The sequence below is a fragment of the Phodopus roborovskii genome, unplaced genomic scaffold (genome assembly GCF_943737965.1).
Source record: "Phodopus roborovskii unplaced genomic scaffold, PHOROB, whole genome shotgun sequence".
Lineage (NCBI taxonomy): Eukaryota > Metazoa > Chordata > Mammalia > Rodentia > Cricetidae > Phodopus > Phodopus roborovskii.
Window position 1 is genome coordinate 9,491,238 of NW_026125506.1, and position 25,459 is coordinate 9,516,696.

General features: G+C 50.3%; 1 protein-coding gene and 1 pseudogene across 3 annotated transcripts; one reads left to right on the plus strand and one right to left on the minus strand.

The window, feature by feature from the left end:
- Window positions 1–2,811: 2,811 nt before the first annotated feature.
- On the plus strand, window positions 2,812–11,413 carry LOC127216037 (2'-5'-oligoadenylate synthase 1A). 3 transcript variants are annotated; one of them, XM_051176562.1, is made up of 8 exons: window positions 2,946–3,008; window positions 3,456–3,541; window positions 4,059–4,347; window positions 6,764–6,945; window positions 8,225–8,457; window positions 9,101–9,254; window positions 10,872–10,898; window positions 11,043–11,413. In XM_051176562.1, the coding sequence occupies exons 2-8, from the start codon at window positions 3,524–3,526 to the stop codon at window positions 11,073–11,075; spliced, it is 936 nt and encodes a 311-aa protein (XP_051032519.1). In that variant the 5' UTR covers window positions 2,946–3,008; window positions 3,456–3,523; the 3' UTR covers window positions 11,076–11,413. The 3 variants fall into 3 exon arrangements, with proteins under 3 accessions (XP_051032517.1, XP_051032518.1, XP_051032519.1); XM_051176560.1 differs by lacking the exon at window positions 3,456–3,541 and having other exon boundaries at window positions 2,812–3,008; XM_051176561.1 differs by lacking the exons at window positions 3,456–3,541; window positions 10,872–10,898 and having other exon boundaries at window positions 2,812–3,008.
- A 3,083-nt stretch (window positions 11,414–14,496) lies between these two features.
- Window positions 14,497–25,200, minus strand: LOC127216039 (2'-5'-oligoadenylate synthase 1A-like; annotated as a pseudogene).
- Window positions 25,201–25,459: the final 259 nt, after the last annotated feature.

Here is a 25,459-nt window from a genome sequence, read left to right on the forward strand (position 1 = left end):
GAACAGACATGTGCTGGGGATTCTATCTCTGGGATGAAACACGCTGACCGAAGCAAGTTGGGGAGGAGAGAGTTTGTTTCACTCACAGTTCCCTGTCTCTGTTCAACAACAAAGGCAGTCAGGGCAGGAACTCAGACAGGGCAGCGACCTGGAGGCAGGAGCTGATGCAGAGGCCATGGAGGATGCTGCTCACTGGCTGGCCTACAGTCCACTATCACAGAGGCATTTCCTCAATTGAATTCCCGCCTCTCAGATGGCTCTAGCTTGTGTCAAATTGGCATAAACCCAGCCAGCTTGGGTTAATTTTCCTCAGGGATGTGATCAATGGCAGGTTGCCCACATTCCAATGATGTTCTCACACCTCTGCGAATATGAGAAGCACTAACTAGATTAAGTAGATTACTCACTAAAGTGGCATGAAGTTGGGGAGGGAGTTGGGGGAGACAGTGAGTTGTGTGTGCGGAAGGGGAGAGTTAATTTGATAAAAAACACATTGAATGTATATTACAAAAATTTCAAAAACAGTTTACAATATGGCCAGGAGGGTTCTTAATTTCAGTGTTTTGCCCTCCAAGAGGCACAAGTCACTTCCTGTAGAGCCGGTCAATTCCTTCCAAGGGAATCATGACAAATAGCAGGGTCTCCTCAGCAGTAGCTAGACATGTGGCCAAGAGGGTTAAACCCTGTGATCTGGGCACTCACTGACTCAGTCAGTGTGATCATGGGCATTGGCCTCATTGGAATGAATGACACTTCAGATCTCTTTAAGACACACAGAAGCTTGGGGTATGGATTAGCTGGGCATATTGGCACAATTTATATAATCCAAGCACAGAGGGGCTGGGGCAGGAGGATTGCTGTGAGTTGAAGGCTTGTCTGGCTTATGTGACTATGAGACCCTGTTCAACAACAAAAAGGGTCAGTGAGATGGCTCAGTGGGTCCAGGTGTTGGTTGTCAAACCTGACCTGAATCTGATCCCTGGGACCCACATGGTGGAAGGAGAGAGAGCAGACGCCTACAAGGTGTTAGACCACACATGTTCAGACACACGAAATAAATGTAATTGAATATTTTAAAATATAATTAGCTCAACCCTCACCCAGATCTGCTCAGGACCCTCCGCTGGACTCTTGTCGTCCCATGCTAGTACCTATGTGAGGGGTCCTCAGCATCACAGTTCCCTCAGGAGTGGTCAGGGTCTTAGTGTGGCTTTCTATTGCTGTGAACAGACACCATGACCGTGTAACTCTTATAATGGCAAACATTTAATTGGGGTGGCTTGTTTACATTGCAGAGGTACAGTCCATTATCATGGTGGGGGCATGGCGGCACGAGGGTGGACATGGTGCTGGCCACGTGTTCTTCAGTAAGTGACAAAAAAAATGAACTGGAACTCTGAGCAGTATGGTGAGCATATGAGACCTCAAAGGTCACCTCCACAGTGACACACTTCCTCCTACAAGGCCACACCTTTGACTATCACAGTCAAGGTCACCAAGGGGCCTCTGTTACCAACCAGACTATGAGGACTGTACTTTTTGCTAGGAATTTGATAGGAATGACACAGCCACAGACTCCTGCTTCAAAGATGAAACCCCTTCAATTCACCTTGTGACAATAACCACGGGCAGAGCCGATGCTCCAGTTATTTCTTCAGTCTTACATTCTTTACTCTCTGCAGTGATTCCAAGAGTGATTCAAGGTGTGTGTGTGTGTGTGTGTGTGTGTGTGTGTGTCTGAGAGAGTGAGTCAGTGTGTGTGTGTATGTATGTGTGTGTGTCTGTGTCTGAGTGAGTGTGAGTGTGTGTGTGTGTGTGTGTATGTCTGAGAGTGTGTGTGTATGCAAGTGCATGAATACTTGTTTTTAGAGACAAGGTCTCCTCATGTAGGCCAGTCTGGCCTCAAACTCTTCATCTTCTGTGTCAGCCTCCTAGGACTGGGATCACAAGTGTGGACCACCTGCCCTGATGAACATCCACTCCTGCTGGGCAGGGAAAAGTTGCCATGGAGACAGGCTCCTCCCTCATGGTGATCCATCCTGGGCATAAGTCAACACTCTGCATTTCTGGAGAGTGGCAACTGCCTGGTAATGCTGGCAGTTACAGCTGGACAGAATGACAGATGCCTGTAACCTCAGTAGTCGGGAGGACAAAGCTGCAGGTTCCCAAGTTCGTGTCCATCCTGGCAACACAGTGACATCCCACATTAAAGAAAGATAAGAAGCCTTCATTCATCCTTTGTGATGGACAGATGGGGTGGTGGTTGGAGGGCAGTGAAACTGTCGTGGGCAGTGCTTTGGATGATAGGCACATGGGCCTGCATCTCAGAGCACAGGGACCAGTGAGACCCAAAGGCTGACTTCAAGCTCGCCATGGCCTGGGCAGGCAGCTCATTATAATGGCCCAGTCTGAACCTACCGTCCCTGCCACACAACCACCATAGCAGTGTTGAAACTGTGTGCCAGACATCTTTAGGCTGTTTCTCACTTGCTCTTTATGTTTTAGAGATGTGTGTATATTGCTGTTAGACATCTAGGAGACTATAAAACTATTTGTCTTTCAGTAACAATAAAAGATCAAGAAGAAAAAAAAAAAAAAAAGCCCAGTATGTTTAAAATGCTTCCTGCAGGATGAGGGTTTGAGAATGCAAAAGAAAGGCCCTGCTGAAACGCCAGTGTCAGCAAGCCCAGAAGGCATAACCCTCAGAGGTGAGTGCATAATTTGCATAGCCCCACCCTTTCTGGGAAAGAGAAACTAGCTGTGGATATAAGGTGCAGCTGGCTCTCTAGACCTTGCTTTAGTCAAAAGACATAGGTAGTCTGAGGATGGAGCAGGAACTCAGCAGGACCCCGGCCAGGGACCTGGACAAGTTCATAGAGGATCACCTCCTTCCCAACACCAACTTCCGAACTGATGTCAGAGCAGCCATCAACACAATATGTGATTTCCTGAAGGAGAGATGCTTCCAAGGTGCCGCCCACCCTGTGAGGGTCTCCAAGGTGGTGAAGGTGAGGCCCCTCAGCCTGAGCTGACCGGGGAGGGGAGGGAGAGGACCCTGAGGATCCAGGCTGCGGCCCTGAGAAGGGAGTGAGTTGCCTGCCTTCTCTGTGGCCCAGTGTTCTCATGCTCACCCCAGCTGAGACACAGGGTAGAGAACAGAGCAGAGACCCCACCTGCTGCATGGCTGGACTGATGCAGCCTCATTGCCCATGTCCCCATCTGTCAAATGACACTTCTGGACAACGGTACCTAACCCAGTCACTGTGATGGCTACTGAAATGTCATTTTGTAATGTCAGTTCTGCTCTGTGAGGTGTGCAAGTGTGTTAGTGAGTGTGCTCAGCATTTTATTTAGGGAGGCGCCTCTCAGTATCATTATTTTCTCAAACATGTTCTTTGTGAATTCACCTCTCTTGATCTAAGCTTTTCTTCTGTGACTTTTCAATTCTGTCCCAGGCTGTCTTCATGAAGACATGTGGTGCACTATTAGTGTATTCCTTTGAGAGTCTGTTAACAACGGGATCATGACAATCCTTTCAAAGGTCTGTGTTAATTTACTCAGTCTACTCTCACACACTACCATCCCATCCTTTACCCTAACACTGACCTCCCCAGAGAGTCTCTCTGATGACATGTCACATGTGTGCAGATAGAGCCAGATCCCACATCAGAGAACATGGCTGTTTTGTCTCCCCCCCACAACCCTTCCTTAATCCTCACTTCCTTTAAGTCCCTCCTCTGCCTCCCCCACATAGTTACTGTTCTATCACAGACAGACAGACAGACAGACTCTATCTCTCAGCCACATTTAAATCTAGATGCTGATATTTATCATTCTGAGTTTGGCTTACCTACTGTACCAGGAGGAGATCCAGAACCATCTATTTTCCTACATAGATCCTGACTTCACTTTTCAGGGCTGACTAGTATTCCACTGCCCATGTGCCAGCTTCCTCTATCCATCAATCTCCCTGGCTGGTGGCCCCCTCGGCCATTGAGGGTCTGGACTGCTGGGCGTGGCTTTGCCTGTTGCCTGTCATTCTCATTCTTGTTTTTCAGGGCGGCTCCTCCGGCAAAGGCACAGCCCTCCGGGGCAGGTCGGATGCCGACCTGGTGGTGTTCCTTAACAATCTCCACAGTTTTGAGGATCAGTTACAGAGACGGGGAGAGTTCATCCAGGAAATTAAGAAACAGCTGTACAACTTTCAGAGAGAGAGAGACATATGGGTGAAGTTTGAGGTTCAGAGTTCATGGTGGTCCAACCCCCGGGCACTCAGCTTCAAACTGAGCTCTCCTCAACTCCGGCAGGAGGTAGAGTTTGATGTGCTGCCGGCCTATGATGTCCTGGGTAAGCAGGTTAGAACCTCAGCTCACCCTCTCATGTGCCTTCATCCTCTCTGCCATTTCTTTTAGTGTGTGTGTGGTGGGGGGTATTCACATGTGTGCAGATCTATGCACATGTTTGCAGGTGTGGGTGAAGACCAGAGTCTTGGATGTCGGTTACTTAGGAGCCTGCTTTTGTTAAGGCTGACCTAGAATTGCTGGCCCACCTTCATGGCTGCTGCAGTGAGCAGCTGGGGTCAGGTGTAGTGTGTACTCTGATGGAGATGTACACCCAACCTCGGGCAACCTGGAGCCTCAGCATGTGTGTTAGGTACAGCACAGGGGTGCATTGCCCAGCCATGTAGGAGGTGTCTGAAGGAGAGGGCTGACTGTAAAACATATTCAGGACTTTATTCAGGCTTCTGCCTCTCCCTATAATACAGCATCATTTATCTGTGTTGAGATAGGTTGACCTTTGCCCTGGAGCTGGCTGATCCACCTACCTGGTCAGACAGTGAGCCTGAGGGATCCCCCTGTCTGCACCTCCCCAGCACTGGGGTTTCAGGTGTGGAGCCCCCTGCAGATTCTTATGTGAGTGCTGGGAATCTGCTGTGGAGTCCTTATACTTGCCTGTCAATCCCTTTAATGGAGCCATCTCCCCCAGCCCAGGGGAATCCTACAGAATACTTGCAGGGAAAGCAGCTCTCTTGTGGCTGAGTGTGGAAATTCTGTGTCTCTAAAAGAGAGACAGAGATGTAGCTATATAAACATCTGTTGTATCTTCTATAAAAGAGAAGAAAACCTCAGATTTGTGTGAGGCCTGTGTGTGTGTGTGTGTGTGTGTGTGTGTGTGTGTGTGTGTGTGTGTGTATTCCGAAATTACAAATTGCCCAACTTCACAAAGGCAATCAGGAACACCCCTGAGAGCACAGTGGGGCTTGGGAGCTTAGAGAATATTTGGATTTTACATTTGGGAGAAACAGCATCCCTGCTGGCCAATGAGAGAACTGCACTATTAACTTAGCAACCAGGCCACCATGGAAACAATAGGGAATAAGAGGCCAGCCTGGGAGTAGGAGCAGGCAGCATGCTGTGGGAAGCTGCAAGAAGGCTTAGACCCCTGCAGAGTGGAGGGGCCCAGAGGGGGTGACCCAGAAATGAGCTGGGGTGGCTGTCTTGTCATGGACTCCTCAGCTTCAAGCAGCTTTCCAGAGGGGAAGTGGGGCCACCACAGAAGGACTACCTGGGAAATGGCAGTGTGGGGGACAGCCCGAGAGGGGACCCCAGCCACAACCTTACCCAAGGTGACATAGCTGATGAGCCCTACTGTGTGCTGGGCCCTGAAATTGAAAAGACACACACAAGACTCTCCTGGGTCACTGAGTGACTGAGTGTGTCACCAATTCCATCAGTGGGTGACTTTGTCCTGTGTCAGCATCAAACCCTGATGGTATAGCCTGCTGCAACTATGGCCGCATACATGTACACAGCTAACGCACAGCCTGCTGCCTGCCTAATCTACTCAGATGTGCACAGGCACCCACACATAACCACTCAACCACATTTGTTTCATAGCCTTCTGCCTACACCCACATAAGCGTGCACACACATACACACACAAACACACACACACACCCTGCTGGGAATAGACAAAGCAAGCCTCACGATACTAAGTTGTGCACTACAGAAAGTCATCCAGAGGAAACACACAGTGGCTGGGGAGGCAGCTTGGGGATAAGGGCAATTGCTGCACAAGCAGGAAGAACTGAGTTCAAATCCCCAACATCCACCTAAACAGAGAGGACCACACATGGACCTGTCACCTAGGCCCTACATGGCCAGAGACAGGAGAATCTCTGTGGCCTGCTGGATGCCAGCCAAAATCCACATTCACAGAGAGACCCTGCCATGGGATAAGGTGACAAACTTATGCCCTCCTCTGTCCTCTTAACATACATGTGTACTTCTCAAATATACACAAACAAAACATACACCATACAAACATAAGACAGAGGCTCTGTAAGCACACGATGCATGATGTACTAACATAGCAGACTGTTCCACAGTAAATCTGACACAAGTAGGTGTGTACACACATGACAAGCCCCATGCAGAAGACACTGGACACCAGAGCATGATTGGCCATTATTAGATGACCGTGCATCCTCTTGTGTGTGACCGCAGTGAGCCATTTCTCCCCACTACTGTCTCCAGGCCTGTGAAGAAGACGCTGTACTAGGACCACCTGGGGGCAGGGACTTTCCAGGCCCACATGGAGCATGCAGTCCTGAGGTGTGGTGGGACACATGGATGTATGGGGAGTGATGCTTGCTGTGGTTAAAAACTCTGTTCTGGTCACTGAACCCCATAGCCTGTGAGCTTGTCAGCCCAGATAGACCCAATAACCCCTGGGTGTTAACTGAATAAAGCCTCCTTGACAGGTCAACTCAACTACAGCAAGCCTGACCCCCAAAACTATGCTGACCTCATCAGGGAATGCACGTTTCTGGGGAAAGAAGGAGAGTTCTCTGCCTGCTTCACTGAGCTCCAGAGAAACTTCCTGAGGAACCGTCCAACCAAGCTGAAGAGTCTCATCCGCCTGGTCAAGTACTGGTACCAACTGGTATGGCGTCTGGCCCAGCCACCATGAGCCCTGACTATACAGAGGCTAGAGAATGGAGGGGTGATGAGGAGAAGGAAAGTGACAAGCAAGGGGGAAGGGAAGGAGTGGTGGGAAGGGAAAGAGAGAGAATGGAGAGGTGAAGGGGAAGTAGGAGGGAGAAGGATGGGGAGAGAGGAACCGGGAGGAAGGAGAATTTCCATGCTGGTTAAGAATGATTTCTTCTAGTCCAGCTTCTAGTCAACAAACTCCCTCTTCAGCTGCATCTAATTCATCGTTCAAGTGTCCTTCTGATCCCTGGATTTCTCTATCTTTCTTCTGTTATTTTGAGACAGGGTCTCACTATGTAGCTTTTGATGTCCTGTAACTTACTACATAGACCAGGGCTTGCCTTGAGCTCACAGATCTGCCTACATCTGTTTCCTAATGCTAGAGTGAAAGGTGTTCACTATCACACCCAACTTTATCTATGGATTTCTAGTTTTATTTTCTTTTTAAACATTCACTGCTAATTATTATTACTTTCATTTTCTCGATGTTTCAAGCTGTGGTTTCTTTAAGCATCCATCTGGCAATATTCTTAGAGCTTTTATATTTGTGTGAGGTATATGTGCTTTGGGTATGTGTATGCCTGTTCATGGGAGCACATGATGGTGTGTGCATGTATGTGCAAGCATGTGCACAAACTTATGGAGACCGGAGAGCAATGCCAGGTCCTCCGTCAATCTCCATATTTTATATCCAGGCAGGGTTTCTCACTTGAACATACAGGGTGCTAAATCAGCAGCTCTGGACCATCATATAACTCAGGGGATCCCCATTTCCATACACTTCGGCTGGGATTACGAGTCAGCTTCCTCACGGGCCTGACATTCCTGTTCATGTTGGGGACCTGAACTCCCTGGGTTGCCTAGGGCCACTTTACCCACTGGGCCATCTCCCTGGCCCCTCCCCAGTCATGTCAGAGCCTGTGATAAACCTTCAGTAGTGAGCATCATTGCTCTCCGCCCCCACCCCCACTCCCTGGCTGTCCCTCAAGTGTCCCGAATCCTCCTGAGCCGGCTGGGAATGCTCAGTCTTAGTGGACCACACAGTCTCCATCTCAACCACTCAGCCCTTGCCTATAGCACAGGAGCATCCATAGACTGACTGTACATGAAAGGCGTGGCTGTGTGCCAGTAAACCTGCAATGACATCAGGTGGCAGCTGTACTGACCCTGTGAGAAGTGGCCCCCCCACAACAGCTGACGCCCCGTTTTTCTCTTTGCCTTTCTCTTCTCAGTGTAAGGAGAAGCTGGGGAAGTCACTGCCCCCACAGTATGCCCTGGAGCTGCTCACAGTCTACGCCTGGGAACGCGGGAGCGGATTCCCAGAGTTCAACACAGCCGAGGGCTTCCGGGCAGTCTTGGAACTGGTCACCAAGTACAGGCAGCTTCGAGTCTACTGGACAACGTATTATGACTTTGGAGACCAGAGGGTCTCCAGCTACCTGCACAAACAGCTTAGAAAAGACAGGTAGCCTGTCCCCTCGGGGCTCAGCTCCCACAGGGAGGACCATCTGCAGCGGTGGGGAAGCGGGGAGGCGGGGAGCTGGGGCATCGCCTGTCCTGGCACTGTGCTGGGCACTGTCCTGCTGTCACCTGACTGACAGGAGGACCTGCAGCCCTGGGAGGCAGGGGTGGGCCCTGCTGTCTGCAGATGAGGAGACCAAGGCTCTGACCTTGTCCAGACCCAAACTGCACAGGGAGGGGATTCAGGGAGCAGGAACTGAGATCTCCAGCTGTAACAGTATCATAAGGGCTGTGAGGACTGGAGCAATGCTAGACTAACTGTAAACAATGCATGTAAACAAGGACCTGCCTTAATCTTGTGTTATCTTCAGCCTTCACACCCCATCTTTTGAGACTTCCCATCTCACAGATCAGACAGGCTGAGGGACCTGCCCCAGGACACACAGCAACTAAAGGCTAGAGGATTGGACCCCAGGCCTTCCAGGTCATGGGCAAAGATGCCTCCAGGCCTGCTCTATGCTGAGGCGCAGGGACTCTGGACAAATCTGGGACAGGGGTGCTCTGCTGGGCTCTTCCACTGTCCCTGTGCAGTGGCACCTGGGGCACTGGCCATCTGGCCACTTCCCTCTCTGAATGTTGCTCTGCAGGCCTGTGATCCTGGACCCGGCTGACCCAACAGGGAACGTGGCTGGTGGGAGACCAGATGGCTGGGGGCGGTTAGCAGGAGAGGCTGTGGCCTGGCTTCGGTACCCATGCTTTAAATCCTGGGATGGTTTCCCAGTGCGCTCCTGGGATGTGCCGGTGAGAACTTGTCATCATCCTGCCCCCTTGCACACAGCTTTGACCACTTGATCTATTTCAAGAATAGTCAAACAAAAATGTGGTCTTTCCAAAGGTGCCAGGCTTATAGTTTGTCCTGCCACACAGGTGCCAGGCTTATAGTTTGTCCTGCCACACAGGTGCCAGGCTTATAGTTTGTCATGCCACACTGCTGGCTTTACAGTCATCGTGACCTCAGACTGTCACATCGCCTCTGCAGAGTCCCTGTCACTCAGCATCCTAAGGAATGACAGCCTCTGCCCTGAGTGTCTGCTTTGTGCTCAGGCTCTGTCCTGGGTTCTTTATCAGACAGTAGTTCACTGAATCTTCATACATGTTCATCCTGTGTTCTTTATCAGACAGTAGTTTACTGAATCTTCATACATGTTCATCCTGTGTTCTTTATCAGACAGTTCTCACTGGATATTCATACATGTTCATCCTGTGTTCTTTATCAGACAGTACTCACTGGATCTGTATACATGCTGTCCTGTGTTCTTTGTCATACAGTAATTCACTGGATCCACATACATGCTGCCCTGTGTTCTTATCATACAGTAATTCCCTGAACCCTCATCATGGCTCTACAAGGTGAACTTAATAACATCTATCTCTTTCTGATGAGACAAGAGGCTCAGACTGAGGATATGGCTCAGTCAATGAAACTCTTGCCACAAAAGTAAGGATAAAGAGCCTGATATCATCTCCAGAACCATGTAAATAAGCCAGACAAGGAGACGTGCACTTGACATCCCAATTTTGGGAAGTTGCAATGGGCTCTCTGGTGAGGGAACATAGCCTAGTTGGTGAGGTTCAGGGTAGAATGACTCAAAATACCAAGGTGGACAGAACTAAAGGAGTATATTGTTATCTGTTGATTTCACACGCACGCGCGCGCGCGCGCGCTTGCACACACACACACACACACACACACACACACACAGAGAGAGAGAGAGAGAGAGAGAATAGTATGAGAGAGCTGAAACCACTGGCTCAGGATGATCAGCTAAGGAGTTGGGCTGGGAATCCCATGGACTCTGAAGCCAGCGCTCAGATCCAGTAAGCCTCTCATCTGTCCTGTTTCATCGTTACATGGCCAACAGGACTCAGGGAAGATGTATCACAGCCAAGGAGACACAGAGGGACCTGCACTTGGACCTTTCCTCTCATTGGGCAGGAGTCTTTCTGGTGTTAGGGAACAGATGATGCCATGTGTGGACTCAGGGTGGGGCTTAGTTGGGTGCAGGGAAGAGGGAGCAAACCTTGGAAGGTCTGGAAAGGATGGAGAGGGGACCCAGGAGGGAGGCAGCTGTGGCTGCTGTGGCTTTTAGGTCTGTCACCGGCAGATAGTTTGCTAGGCCCTGTGTCCCATTTGGCAGATTTGTTACTGGATGAGGGAATCTCAGATGGGGCTACATACACCTTCAACCTGCTAAGCACCCCCCAAAAAAACTCTTGACATCATCTTCCCAACATGGGGATGTGCTGTCCTTCTGAGGGGCTGTGCTGTCATCATGGTGCCCACCCCCAGAGCTCATTCACATCCTCTCCCCAGTAGAAATTCGGGCTCCTGGCATGATTATGTGTTTTCTTTGTCAGGTGGAGGTTGATTTTCCATATCTGGAGGTGAGTTTTATTTTCTTTGTTTTTGTTTTGGTGTGAGCTTCAGTTGCATAGCACAGGCTAGCCTGGAGCTTGCCATCCTCTTGCCTTAGTGCGGGGACGACTGCAGTGTAGGCCTGATGTGTCCTGCATTCCCTCCATCCCCAGGTGGATGAGAACTGGACTTGTGTCCTCCTGTGAGCACAGCAGCACCTGCCCAGGAGGCTCCGGAGTCAGGGGATGTGCTCCTCTGAGCAGGCCTTGACCAGAAAGGGCAGGATGCTGCCCACAGGCCCCAGTGACAGTGTCCAACCTGGGGTCAGATCCAGGCTCCTGAGCCCTGCCTGCCCACACCTCCATCCTGCATCACAGACAGCCTTCCTCACAGCCTGCTTCATCTTCCTCATCCTCTGACTGTGCTCTCTGGGGGACAAGAGATTCAGAAGGGAGGGGAGAACTCAAGCTTGACTTCTGTCTGTTGGACAGTTCTGTTGGAGGGTTCTGTCCAATTTCTGATCAATAAACCATAGTAGATGCTATGAGTTGTGTGTGAATTCTGAGGGACAGGGACAGGAATGTGAATGTGTGTGTTTGTGTGTGTGTGTGTGTGTGCATGGTTCAACAAGTGCATTTATTGAACACATACTACACGCTCCAAATGGGCCCAAGCTCTGAGTACTCAACAGTGGACAGAATAGAACCAGTCTAATACACTCTGATGCCACATGGTTTGGGATCCCTCCAGGTCTCTTAGTTTACATAAACCCAAGACAGGAGTCCAAGGCCTGCCCTATGTGACTCCTAAGCTTCTCTGCAGCTGCATGTGGTCAAGGGGACCAGGGAATGATCAATGCACAGAAAGATGCACTGTGGCAGCAACATGCGGGCTGGGGTTCAAGGAAGTGCAAGACGAATAAAACATGTGACGCTGGTGGTCACAAATACTGGAACGTGGCTGTGTGGTAATGGTGAACTTTTGATGCATTAAATTAAATCATAGCGAGTATTCCCTTCGTTTTTCTCCTTCTGAGACAAGATATCATGTGGCATAAGCTGACTTGGAACTGAGAGGCATCTTTTTGCCTCTGTCTCCCAAGTTCTAGAATCACACACGCGCGCGCACACACACACACACACACACACACACACACCCCACCCTCCACACACAGACTAACAGTTCCATGTTCAGTGTTGTGACCCAATGGCACATATGTATGCACTCACCTTTTGTACTGTGCTTAGTTAAGTGTTCAAGGCATTGATAAAGACCATGTTCGTTAACAGCAGGCTATAGGATAATTGATGAGCAGCCTATGGGAGGAGCCACAAGGTGGCAGGATCAGGTTTCCATGACAACAGCGAAGAAGGCTCACCTCTCGGATGGAGTAAGATGTGCACGGTTGACAGTCTCCTACCACTGTGTCTGACTGCCATGTTGTGCAGTGTCATGCTTGCCCCTGACTGGACCTGCCTGAGAGCCCTTTGACCCTAAGTGTGGTGTTCATCCCTGCTCTCCCTTGGGTGGTCATGTTGGTTCTGACTTACTGTTCGCCAAGGAAGTGGCAGGGCTCGATGACAGACACTTTGGGTTTCCATGGCCTGCCTTCAACTTTGATCTTCTGCCCACGGTCAGGGGCTTCCTGGTTGTGAGATGTTTCATTCTTTTGGCTCTTTTGGGGGCCCACCACCCAGCTCCCAAATAAATCACACAGAGGCTTATCACTATTAGCACCCAGCCTCAGCTTGGCTTTTCTTAACTTAAATTATCCCACCTACCTACTGCCTCTGCATAGCCTACTTTCAGTCTTACTCCGTGGCTGGCTGGGCAGCTGGCTGGCTGGACCCTGACACCCTCCTGTCCTTGTTCTCTTGCTGCTGCTCCTTCTCCTCCCAGATTTCTCCTCCTACTTATTCTCTGCCTGCCAGCCCCACCTATCCTTTCTCCTGCCTCGATACTGGCTGTTTAGAGCTTTATTAGGTCATCAGGTGTTTTAGACAATCAAGGTAACACAGCTTCACAGAGTTAAACAAATGCAGCATAAACTAAAGTAGCTCACCTGAAAATAATATTCCCCAACACTTCCTCCTCTCCAGGGCCCACCCACTGAGTAAGTAGTGCAGGTCCATTGAGGGGGGTACTGCTCTATTCACCATGGTACTGCAAGGGTTCGCTTCCCCAGGGAGCCACTTTATCTACACTCAGTGGGCTCAAATTTAAAATTGGATTTAGGTCAGTAAAGCTGTGACCGCCACTGTCCTCCTTCACCAGCCTTAGATCCTCAGTGGAAACACCTCTAAGCATGTCTGTGAGGGCATTTCCAGAGATGTATACTGACTGTTTCCTTCACTGAATAACCTTCTATAGCCTGTTGTTAGCCCACCTCCCCATCTCTGGAGTTTTGTCTGGATTCACAGGGGTTAAATGATGCTTGAGAAGATCAAATATGAGAATGGTTACCAATACATAAATTGGGGGGAAGGGCTCTTCTGCTGAGGGAATTGGGAAAGCTGGATCTCCACTGACAGGAATAAATCCCAGCCTCACCTGGCCATGTACGAAGGCCACGAAATGGAAGCAGAGAATCCTAAGGAAACAGAGCACAGCTTAGCCAGGATGACCTTGGCTGTTTTCTTGGCTCTAACATGAAAACCACAGGCAACTCTGGATGATTCTTTTATCTCAGGCCTCGTGCATGCTGGGTAAGCAGTCTGCCACTGAGACACAGCCTCAGCCATTCACCGGAACACTGCAGACAAGTCCTTCCCTGCTGAGCCACACCACTGTTGCCATTCTGCTCTCAGAGGTTCACACAAGGAAGCCAATCCATCATGGAGGAGTGGGAGGTGACCATGACATATCATACATGGACTCACATGGCTGTACATTAGATGTGGGCTGATACGGTGGGTCTACAGCGTGGCAGGCAGGAACATGAGGGACCCCCTGGGCATTGTTATTAAAAAGGGTCTCTGTATCTGGGAGTGTTTCAGAAGGGACAAGACTGGAGTCATAGACCAGCGTCAGTGGGTCTGGGGGCTCAGATAGAACACAAGGCTGAGTGTGATTTGTTCTGTGGTTGAGAGACTGTGGGTGTTCTCACACCTCAGGACTTTGGGGCTCCTGGGTCTCAGAGTCATTAGAGTGAGAACTGAATAAATGAGGGCCAGGGAGACCCACCACTCCCCCACCAGAGTGATTAAAACAGGGGCTGGTGATTCTGAGCAATGCCCTGCCCTCGTAGTGAGCAAGATCCAAGGGATCACACATATGGGGCTTTGCGGTCATGGGATTTGTGTATTTATGTAGCCACACATGTTGTCTCACCACACTGAATTATGGAACCATTGGGTCTCTACATGAAGGGTGGTGCGTGTGTGTGTGTGTGTGTGTGTGTGTGTGTGTGTGTGTATAAAATCCCAGAACTTGGAAAACTGAAGCAGGCAGATTTTTGTGAATTCCAGGCCAGAGTGGGATATATAATGAGGCCCTGTCTCAGAAAGAATGAAAGGAAGAGAGAGAAATAAGTTAGTTTTGAGATTAAGTCTGAGCATTTTGATTTATTTCACTGCTTCAAATCTCATCATCGCCTCCGACAACTAAGTTTTAAAGTCACAATCAAACCAGATTCCACGCGATTTTATTTTCCTGCGCTGCACACCCCCTGACTCCAGAGCCTTGGGGGCAGATGCTGCTGTGCTCACAGAAGGACGCATGCTCAGTTCTCATCCACCTGGGGCTGGAGGGAAGGCAGGGCATATCAGGTCTACACTGCAGGTATCCCAGCACTAAGGCAGGAGGATGGTGAGCTCCAGGCTAGTCTGAGCTACACAGCAGAAGCCCACATCAAAACAATTGAAAGCAACAAAGAGGGGAAAAAAGCTTACTTGTTATTGTTGCACAGGAACTTCCATCTGCAACAGAAAACACACAATGTCAGGAGCCTGCATTCCTACTTGGAAGGGATGCAAATGAGCTCTGAGGGTGGGCACCATGAGGATACCAGGGCCCCTCAGAAGAAGGAAAGCACATCCCCACGTTAGGAAGATAGCCGTCAGGACTTTGGGGGTGCTCAGCAGGTTGAAGGTGTATGCATCCCCACCAGAGGTCCCCTCTTTCATATCTGCCAAATGGAAAGAGAGGGCCAAGTGACCTCTCTGTGGCATGGCAGTCCTAAAGGCCACTGTGGCCACAGCTGCCTCCCTCCTGGGTCTCTTTTCTCTCCCTTCCTGACCTTCTGAGGTTTTTCTTCCCTCATCCCTGCAGCCATCCTAAGCCCATCCTGAGGCCCACATGACATCATCTGTTCTCTAACATCAGAAGTCCTATGTCCCAGGAGAGGAAAAAATCCAAGTGCAGGTCCCTCTGTGTCTCTTGACAGTGACACAGCACCCTCTCCCCAGTCCCATTGGCCACATGGGGAGACAGGACAGATGGGTGGCTTCCTGGATCTGAGCGCTGGCTTCAGAGTCCTTGGGATTCCCAGCCCAACTCCTTAGCTGAGCATCCCGAGCCAGTGGTTTCAGCTCTCTCATCTTAATGGCCTCTGTGTGTGTGTGTGTGTGTGTGTGTGTGTGTGTGTGTGTGTGTGTGCAATCAAAAGATAACCATATACTCCTCAAGTTCTGTCCACCTTGGCATTTTGAGTCATACTAGATTGGAGCTCACCAACTAGCCTATGCTCCCTCACAAGTGAGCCAGGGGTCCTGCCATTTGTATTTCCCAAAATTGGGATGTCAAGTGCACGTCTCCTTGTCTGGCTTATTTACATGGTTCTGGAGATGATATCAGGCTCTTTATCCTTACTTTTGTGGCAAGAGTTTCATTGACTGAGCCATATCCTCAGTCTGAGCCTCTTGTCTCATCAGAAAGAGATGGATGTTATTAAGTTCACCTTGTAGAGCCATGATGAGGGTTCAGGGAATTACTGTATGATAAGATAAGCATGTATGTGGATCCAGTGAATTACTGTATGACAAAGAACACAGGACAGCATGTATACAGATCCAGTGAGTACTGTCTGATAAAGAACACAGGATGAACATGTATGAAGATCCAGTGAACTACTGTCTGATAAAGAACACAGGATGAACATGTATGAAGATTCAGTGAACTACTGTCTGATAAAGAACCCAGGACAGAGCCTGAGCACAAAGCAGACACTCAGGGCAGAGGCTGTCATTCCTTAGGATGCTGAGTGACAGGGACTCTGCAGAGGCGATGTGACAGTCTGAGGTCACGATGACTGTAAAGCCAGCAGTGTGGCATGACAAACTATAAGCCTGGCACCTGTGTGGCAGGACAAACTATAAGCCTGGCACCTTTGGAAAGACCACATTTTTGTTTGACTGTTCTTGAAATAGATCAAGTGGTCAAAGCTGTGTGCAAGGGGGCAGGATGATGACAAGTTCTCACCGGCACATCCCAGGAGCGCACTGGGAAACCATCCCAGGATTTAAAGCATGGGTACCGAAGCCAGGCCACAGCCTCTCCTGCTAACCGCCCCCAGCCATCTGGTCTCCCACCAGCCACGTTCCCTGTTGGGTCAGCCGGGTCCAGGATCACAGGCCTGCAGAGCAACATTCAGAGAGGGAAGTGGCCAGATGGCCAGTGCCCCAGGTGCCACTGCACAGGGACAGTGGAGGAGCCCAGCAGAGCACCCCTGTCCCAGATTTGTCCAGAGTCCCTGCGCCTCAGCATAGAGCAGGCCTGGAGGCATCTTTGCCCATGACCTGGAAGGCCTGGGGTCCAATCCTCTAGCCTTTAGTTGCTGTGTGTCCTGGGGCAGGTCCCTCAGCCTGTCTGATCTGTGAGATGGGAAGTCTCAAAAGATGGGGTGTGAAGGCTGAAGATAACACAAGATTAAGGCAGGTCCTTGTTTACATGCATTGTTTACAGTTAGTCTAGCATTGCTCCAGTCCTCACAGCCCTTATGATACTGTTACAGCTGGAGATCTCAGTTCCTGCTCCCTGAATCCCCTCCCTGTGCAGTTTGGGTCTGGACAAGGTCAGAGCCTTGGTCTCCTCATCTGCAGACAGCAGGGCCCACCCCTGCCTCCCAGGGCTGCAGGTCCTCCTGTCAGTCAGGTGACAGCAGGACAGTGCCCAGCACAGTGCCAGGACAGGCGATGCCCCAGCTCCCCGCCTCCCCCGCCTCCCCCACCGCTGCAGATGGTCCTCCCTGTGGGAGCTGAGCCCCGAGGGGACAGGCTACCTGTCTTTTCTAAGCTGTTTGTGCAGGTAGCTGGAGACCCTCTGGTCTCCAAAGTCATAATACGTTGTCCAGTAGACTCGAAGCTGCCTGTACTTGGTGACCAGTTCCAAGACTGCCCGGAAGCCCTCGGCTGTGTTGAACTCTGGGAATCCGCTCCCGCGTTCCCAGGCGTAGACTGTGAGCAGCTCCAGGGCATACTGTGGGGGCAGTGACTTCCCCAGCTTCTCCTTACACTGAGAAGAGAAAGGCAAAGAGAAAAACGGGGCATCAGCTGTTGTGGGGGGCCACTTCTCACAGGGTCAGTACAGCTGCCACCTGATGTCATTGCAGGTTTACTGGCACACAGCCACGCCTTTCATGTACAGTCAGTCTATGGATGCTCCTGTGCTATAGGCAAGGGCTGAGTGGTTGAGATGGAGACTGTGTGGTCCACTAAGACTGAGCATTCCCAGCTGGCTCAGGAGGATTCGGGACACTTGAGTGACAGCCAGGGAGTGGGGGTGGGGGCGGAGAGCAATGATGCTCACTACTGAAGGTTTATCACAGGCTCTGACATGACTGGGGAGGGGCCAGGGTTATGGCCCAGTGGGTAAAGTGGTCCTAGGCAACCCAGGGAGTTCAGGTCCCCAACATGTACAGGAATGTCAGGCCTGTGAGGAAGCTGACTCGTAATCCCAGCTACACGGGGTGGAGGTGGGGGTCCCTCGGGATACATGAGAGCCCAGACATGATGACTCAGCACGCTGTGGGTTCATGCATCAGACCCTGCCTGGACATACAACATGGAGAGTGCCTGAGGACCTGACATGACTCTCTGGCCTCACAGACACCACACACACACACACACACACACACACACACACACATACACGTGCTCCCAAGAGCAGGCATAAAGACACATAGATCCAAAAAGCCAAAAATATAACAAGAAATCAAATGTTTATATAGATAGTTAATTGAAAGGTCAGGAAAATCAAAGTGATGGGAAGTAACACGAAAGATTTGCCAAGGAAGAAAAATCCAAAGACATAAACCATGCAGCAACCAGCGAACAGAGAACTAGACATGGCCGAGGAGAAAGTTAGCTGATTGGAACGTGGACTAGAAAACAATTGAGTAGGATAAGCATGGAAAGTCCTCCTTCCTCTCAGGTCCCCTCCCTCCTCATCTCTCGATTTTTTTCTCAGCCCCTCCCCCTCAGCTTCCCTTCTACCCACGATACCTTCACATTTTTCCTCCGCTCATCGGTAGTGACATTTTTTTTTTCTTTTTGTCAACATAGCAAAAGCTAGAGTCATCTTGCAAAGACTGCACATAGGAGAAAATGCCTCCATCAGAAGGGCTGTGGGCAAGCCTGTGAGGCATTGTCTCCATCAGTGATTGATGTGGGAAGACCCAGCCCACTGTGGGCAGAGCCACCCCTGGGTAGGAGGTTCTGAGTTGCTTTAAGAAAGCAGGCTGAGCAATCAAGGACTATCAAGCCAGTAAGCTGTTCCCCTGCCCTGCGGTGTTTGCTTCAGTTCTGCCTCGGTTTCCCCCAGGACTGCAGTTTGATAGGGACGTATAAGCCGGACGATCCCTTTCCTCTACAAACTGCGTTTGCCATTATCTTTACCACAGGAATATAAGCAAACTAACTAGGACAGAAGTTGGTTCTAGAGAGGACTACAGCTGTGACACACCCTCCTTGTTTCTCTTCCAGAGGATTGTGGAAGGAGTTTGGAAGGTCAGGTTGGAAAAGCTGTGGAATGCTTAGAGCCTAGTGAGCTGTTTGTGGGAACTCAAGAGATGTGTGTAGAGAGGCTGGTGTGTGAGTTTCAGAGGGAAGTAAAGACTGTCTGGCTGTTTGTGCAAGATCTTTGAATTAAGAATCCGTGGTTTCCTGACAGGTGTTGGTGGTGCATGCCTTTAATCACAAGACTCAGGAGACAGAGGCAGGTGGATCTCTGTGAGTTTGAGGCCAGCTTGGTCTAGAGTGAGTTCCAGGACAGGCTCCAAAGCAATACAGAGAAACCCTGTCTTGAAAAACAAACAAAACATCAGTGGTTTCTCGCCAGCTGGAGCTGTAAATCAGCTCTGAGTAAGAAGAGACCAGCACCATGGAGGCCAAGTCTTCTGGAAAGAGTTTTCTCACGGTCACACACAGAAGCTGTGGTCCAGGGGCCCCAGCAGGCATCTCCAGGTGGCAGCCAGACCTGGTCCCGGGGAGAGGTCTCCCAGGTGGTTCTACTTTAGTCCCCTCAGGGCTGCAGGATTGAAGGGGTCATGGAGAGCAGCTGAGCCTGGACTGAGAGAGGCCGGGAGAAGCAGCCTCGGTCATAGTGAAGACCCTATGCTGAAGATGCTGACGGTCCTGGGCATGAGAGCTGGGGACAGCAGAGCACGTGAACAGAGCTGGCCTGGGCCTGTGAGGCCAGCTGTGTGCTGTGGATGGCAGAGTCCGGGAAGAACAGCTGTCCGGGCCCTCTGAAGCTCAGAGAGTGGTGAGTCCCAGGGATCAGACATGGGGATGTTTGCACTGATGGACTTAGCTTTGTTTTTATTGGATTATGACTGTGTCCTGGTTCTTCCCTCTTGGAGTAAGAAAGTATCTAACTTGTGTTTTTAATTTTATTGCAGCCCACAGTTGAGAGACTAATCTTTGTAAGTGTTGAAGTTTTTTTTTTTTAAACTTTGGGACTTTTAAGGTCATATTGTGGTTATGACGTGATATTGACATGAGATCTTAGGGATAAGCAAGAAGGGAATAGTGGCGGTGTGCTTGTGTGTGCTGCTTAGTTTTCATCAACTAGGCATGTGGTGGGAGGGAATCTTAATCAAGGAAATGCCCCCACCAGGCTGGCTTAGGGTAGTTTGTGGGGGCAACTAATGATTGACGTGGGTGGGCCCATCCCGTGTGGCTGGTGCAATGCCTGGGCAAATGACCCTGGGTTGTATATAAATGCACGCTGAGTGAGCCATGGAGAGCAAGCCAGTGAGCAGAATCCTCCATGGTCTCTGCTTCAGGTACTGCCTTGATGTCCCTCAGTGAGGGACTGGGACATGCAACCTAAGACCGACCTTTCCTTCCTGAGTAGCTTCTGACCATGTGATAAAGATATAACATCAATAGAAAACAAACTAGAATACCTCATCTTTACTCTGTCCTGTACCCACACCCATTGGAGAAGGGGACCACAGTGGTTGGGCCAGACACCATACCAGTTGGTACCAGTGCTTGACCAGGCGGATGAGCCCCTTGAGCTTGGTTGTATGGCGCTTCAGGAAGTTTCGCTGGAGCTCCGTGAAGTAGCAAGAGAACTCACCCTCTTTTCCCCAAGGAGGTGCACTTACTGATGAGCCTTCTGTAGATCTCAGGGTCAGGCTTACTATAGATTCACTGTGGAGCAGTCTGCTATGTTAGTGCATCATGCATCATGTGCTGGAGCAGTCTGCTATGTTAGTGCATCATGCATCGTGTGCTGGAGCAGTCTGCTATGTTAGTGCATCATGCATCGTGTGCTGGAGCAGTCTGCTATGTTAGTGCATCATGCATCGTGTGCTGGAGCAGTCTGCTATGTTAGTGCATCATGCATCGTGTGCTGGAGCAGTCTGCTATGTTAGTGCATCATGCATCGTGTGCTGGAGCAGTCTGCTATGTTAGTGCATCATGCATCGTGTGCTTACAGAGCCTCTGCCCTATTTGTGTATGTGTTGTGTGTTTGTCATTATGAGGATGTCCAGAGGCTATAGGGGGACACTGGGTGTCTTCCTTTATACTTTGTCACCTTCTCCCTTAGGGCAGGGTCTCTCTGTGAACAAGGGGCTTGGCTGGCATCCAGAAGGTCACAAAGATTCTTGTCTCTGCCCCCCATAGTGCTTGGGTGACAGGTCCATGTGTGGCACTTCCTAAGTTAGGTAGGTGTTGGGGATTTGAACTCAGGTCCTCCTGCTTGTGCAGCAATTGTGTCTCCCCAGCCACTGTGGGATTTTAGTGCTTGATTTTCCTTAGTGCCTAACTTACTATCGTGTGGTTTTAATTGACCAGGTCCTGAGAGCAACAACATACCCCCCCCCTCTCTCTCTCTCTCTCTCTGTGTGTGTGTGTGTCCCTTGTAGAGTGGATAGACTTCATGCTAGGGAATAGATTGGGTGTGTGGCTGTGTGTGGGTGCCTGTGCACATTTGAATAGACTAGACAGGCGGCAGGCTGGGTCTTATCTGTACATTTGTGGCTGTGGCTGGACCCGGCCATACCATCGAGCTTTGATTCTGACACAGGGCAAAATTACCTACTGATGGGGTTGGGGACATACCCGGGCACTGTGTGACCCAGGAAGGTTTCTTGCTCATATGTTTATTTTCAACTTTAGGGCCCAGCACACAGTAGGGCTCATCAGCTATGTCACCTTGGGTAAGGTTGTGGCTGGGGTCCCCTCTCGGGCTGTCCCCCCCACACTGCCATTTCCCAGGCGGTCCTTCTGTGGTGGCCTCACTTCCCCTCTGGAAAGCTGCCTGAAGCTGAGGAGTCCATGACAAGACAGCCACCCCCAGCTCATTTCTGGGTCACCCCCTCTGGGCCCCTCCACTCTGCAGGGGCCTAAGCCTCTTGCAGTTTCCCACAGCATGCTGCCTGCTCCTACTCCCAGGCTGGCCTCCCATCCCCTGCTGCTGAGATCTCTACTGTTTCCATGGCTCTCCCAAGCCCAGGGCAAGTGGCCTCATCTCTAAGTTAATGGTGCAGTTCACACTGTGGCCAGAAGAGGGTGCTGTACCCCCCAAATGTAAACCTCAAACTATTCTCTCAGCTCCCAAACTCCACTGTGCTCTCAGGGTGTTCCTGGTTGTCTTTGGGTAGAGCTGGTCAATCTGTAAATTTGGAGACACACTGTGTGCCAGGCCTGGTGTAAGATCTTTACATAGAGGATCAGTTAATGTGTAATATGACAGGTGTGTGCATGAGGCGGGCTGGTGGTGGCAGTGGCTGGATTTCCAGTGTTCCTGAGGCAGACATGGATTCTTGAAGTCCTGTACCCTGCACTAACCCTCCCACAGACACCCAGGCCTCTGCACAGGTTTGAGGGCTGCTATTTGGGAGAAAATGCCTCGGTTATTAATTTTCAGTCAGGGTAAGCTGAGGGGACCTTCATCTCCTCGCTGAGCCAGTTTGCTACTAAATGTCCTTCTCTGATGGGTTCTCACTCCCCACTCCAAACATTCTAAAATCCCTCCCCCAGCTCAGCTCTGAATTTCTCAAAAGATGGGTGTTTTCACTTCAAGAATAGAAGAAGTGGGTGCTTAGTGAGGAACGTGCTTGTCACACAAGCCTGAGGACCCGTGCTGGAACCCCAGGACTCAGGGGAAAGCTGGGTGTGGTGACATAGGATTGTAATCTCAGTGCTGGGAGGTAAAGACAAGGGTTCCTGGGGCTCTGCCCACAGTCAAGATTAGTGTGGAAAATCAGGCCAGGGAGAGACCGGGTCTCAGAAACAGATGCATGGCTTAAGAGGCAGAAAGAGAGAGAGAGAGAGAGAGAGAGAGAGAGACAGAGAGAGAGACAGAGAGACAGAGAGACAGAGAGACAGAGAGACAGAGAGACAGAGAGACAGAGAGAGAGAATTAGAAAAGAGGATGAAGGCACACGGGAGGGTGAGCTGAGGTTCTAATGTGCTTACCCAGGACATCATAGGCCGGCAGCACATCAAACTCCACCTCCTGCTGGAGTTGAAGAGAGCTCAGTTTGAAGCTGAGTGCCCGGGGTTGAACCACCATGAACTCTGGACCTGGAACTCCACCCATATGTCCCTCTCTCTCTCTGAAAGTTGTGCAGGTGTTTCTTAATTTCCTGGATGAACTCTCCCCGTCTCTGTAACTGATCCTCTGTAACTGTGGAGATTGTTAAGGAATCTGACCGCCCCCCCCCATCCGACCTGCCCCGAGGGCTGTGCCTTTGCTGTGGAGCCGCCCTGAAAAACAAGAATGAGAATGACAGGCAACAGGCAAAGCCACGCCCAGCAGTCCAGACCCTCAATGGCCGAGGGGGCCACCAGCCAGGGAGATTGATGGATAGAGGAAGCTGGCACATGGGCAGTGGAATACTAGTCAGCCCTGAAAAGTGAAGTCAGGATCTATGTAGGAAAATAGATGGTTCTGGATCTCCTCCTGGTACAGGAGGTAAGCCAGACTCAGAATGATGAATGTGCCTGTTTATCTGTGGAGTCTAAATTTAAGGTGTGTGTGTGTGTGTGTGTGTGTGTGTGGCGTTGGCATGCATGTACAGGGGATAGAAGGGGGACTATGTGGGGAAGACGGGGGAGGGGCCAAAAGGAAGTGAGGAGCAAGAGTGTGTCATGAGGGGAGACAAACAGTACATGATCTCTCATGTAGAATCCAGGTCTAGCTACACACACGTGACGGGAAATCAGAGAGGGACTCTCTGGGGGAGGTCAGGGTGGTAGGTAAAGGATGGGATTGGGTGGCAGTGGGTATGAGTAAATGAACACAGATGTAAGAAAATGTTGTCGTGATTCAGCATTGTTAGTTGGGGAAATGTACTCACATGACATCACATACTTGTAAGAAAACTGCCTTACATAATACAAAATAACATAAAAATCATAGAGCAACAAAAAAAAGATTCACAAGTTTAAAACAAAATAATTTAAAAAGGAGGACTCTTGCTGGGAATAATCCCTCACATGAACACCAGCCACTGTTGAGTGGGCAATCCAAATGACATTTCTGTCTACGCTCAGTCAAACATTTAGTGGAGCTTGGAGAATCCTGCAGAAGGGGGGAGGAAGGGTTGTAGGAGGCAGAGGGGTCAAGGACGCCACAGGAAAACCTACAGAATCGGCTAATCTAGCTCATAGGGGCTCATAGAGACTGAACTGTCAACCAGGGAGCCTGCCTGGGACTGACCTAGGCCCTCAGCGTATATGTGTAGCTTGGTCTTCACCTGGGGAGCAGGGCTGTCTCTGAATCTTTTGCCAGCTTTTGGGACCCTGTTCCCCCTACTGGATTGCCTCATCCAGACTTAATATGAAGGAAAGGATATGCCATGGTTGACTGATACCCATGGGAGGTCTAGCCTTTTCTGTAGAGAAACTGAGGAGTGGGGGGCGTCAGAAGGGAAGGAGGGGAGAGGCTGGGAGGAGAGAATGGAGGGGAAACTGTGATCAGGATGTTAATAATAGAGATGATGATGAAAAATATATCTGGGAATGGAGAGGTCACTCAGCAGTTAAAAGCAGCTGCCATTCTTGTAGATGACCCGAGTTTAGTGCCCAGCACCCGCATAGGCCAGCTCACAACCATCCATCTATGCAATGCCAGCTCTGAGGGACATGACACCCACTCGTCAACTCTGAGGCCACCTGCACTAACACATTGCACAGCCCCCTTCCACAAAATTAAAATAATAAACATATAATCAACTACAAAAAAAAAAAGAAGAAAACAATTTTATCTCTGTAGCTTTCACAGTGAATTAGGCACTGATGAAGTCCACGACCCAGAATGGAGCTCATTGAGGGTCCACCAACCCAGTCACCCAGGAGGGGTCCTGCTTTGTCCTCTGTGTCACACTTGACTTAGTCTTCAATTCCTGTGCCATTATAGGTGTGAACACTAGGCAAGGAGATGTTCATTCACTCACCTAAGGTCACACAGCAGTGCAAAGGCTAGGTCCCCCGATCCACCACTCTCCATCAAACTGATTCCCTGAGCCCGGCCTCAGTTTCCTTGACTCTGAAATGGATGTGGCCTGGGCGGGGGGGAGTAGGTAGAACATAACTGTAGCTGGGGCTCTTTTTCTAAGACAGATGTGGGACCTGGGGACAGAATCCACCACAGCTGGAATCAGAGGTGAGGAGAAGGGATCTGGGCCGCAGCCTAGCTCCTCAAGGTCCTCTCCCACTCCATCTGGGTCAGCTCAGGCTGAGGGGGCCTCACCTTCACCACCTTGGAGACCCTCACAGGGTGGGTGGCGCCTTGAAAACATCTCTCCTTCAGGAAAGTACACATGACATTAATGACGGTTTTGACATCTTTACGGAAGGTGGTGTCAGGAAGGAGGTGGTCCTCTATGAATGTGTCCAGCTCCCAGGCTGGGGTGCTGCTGAGTCCCTGCCCCATCCCCAGACCCTGAATCTTTCCCCATGCAGCCTGAGCTAAAGCATCTTCTCTGGGCAAAGCAGCTTTTAGGTTTCGATTTCCCCGGGAGGGTGGGGATATGCAAATAACAAGGCCTGAGCAGTCAATGGCTTTGGGGTTTCTCACAAGGTTCCTCCTTGCCTGGGTTTTCCTTGCATCCTACCCAGATCTGGTTTGGGGTGTTTCTTTTTGTCGAAAAGCCATTATATGCCAGGTTTTAAGAGTAATCTATACATGCTGA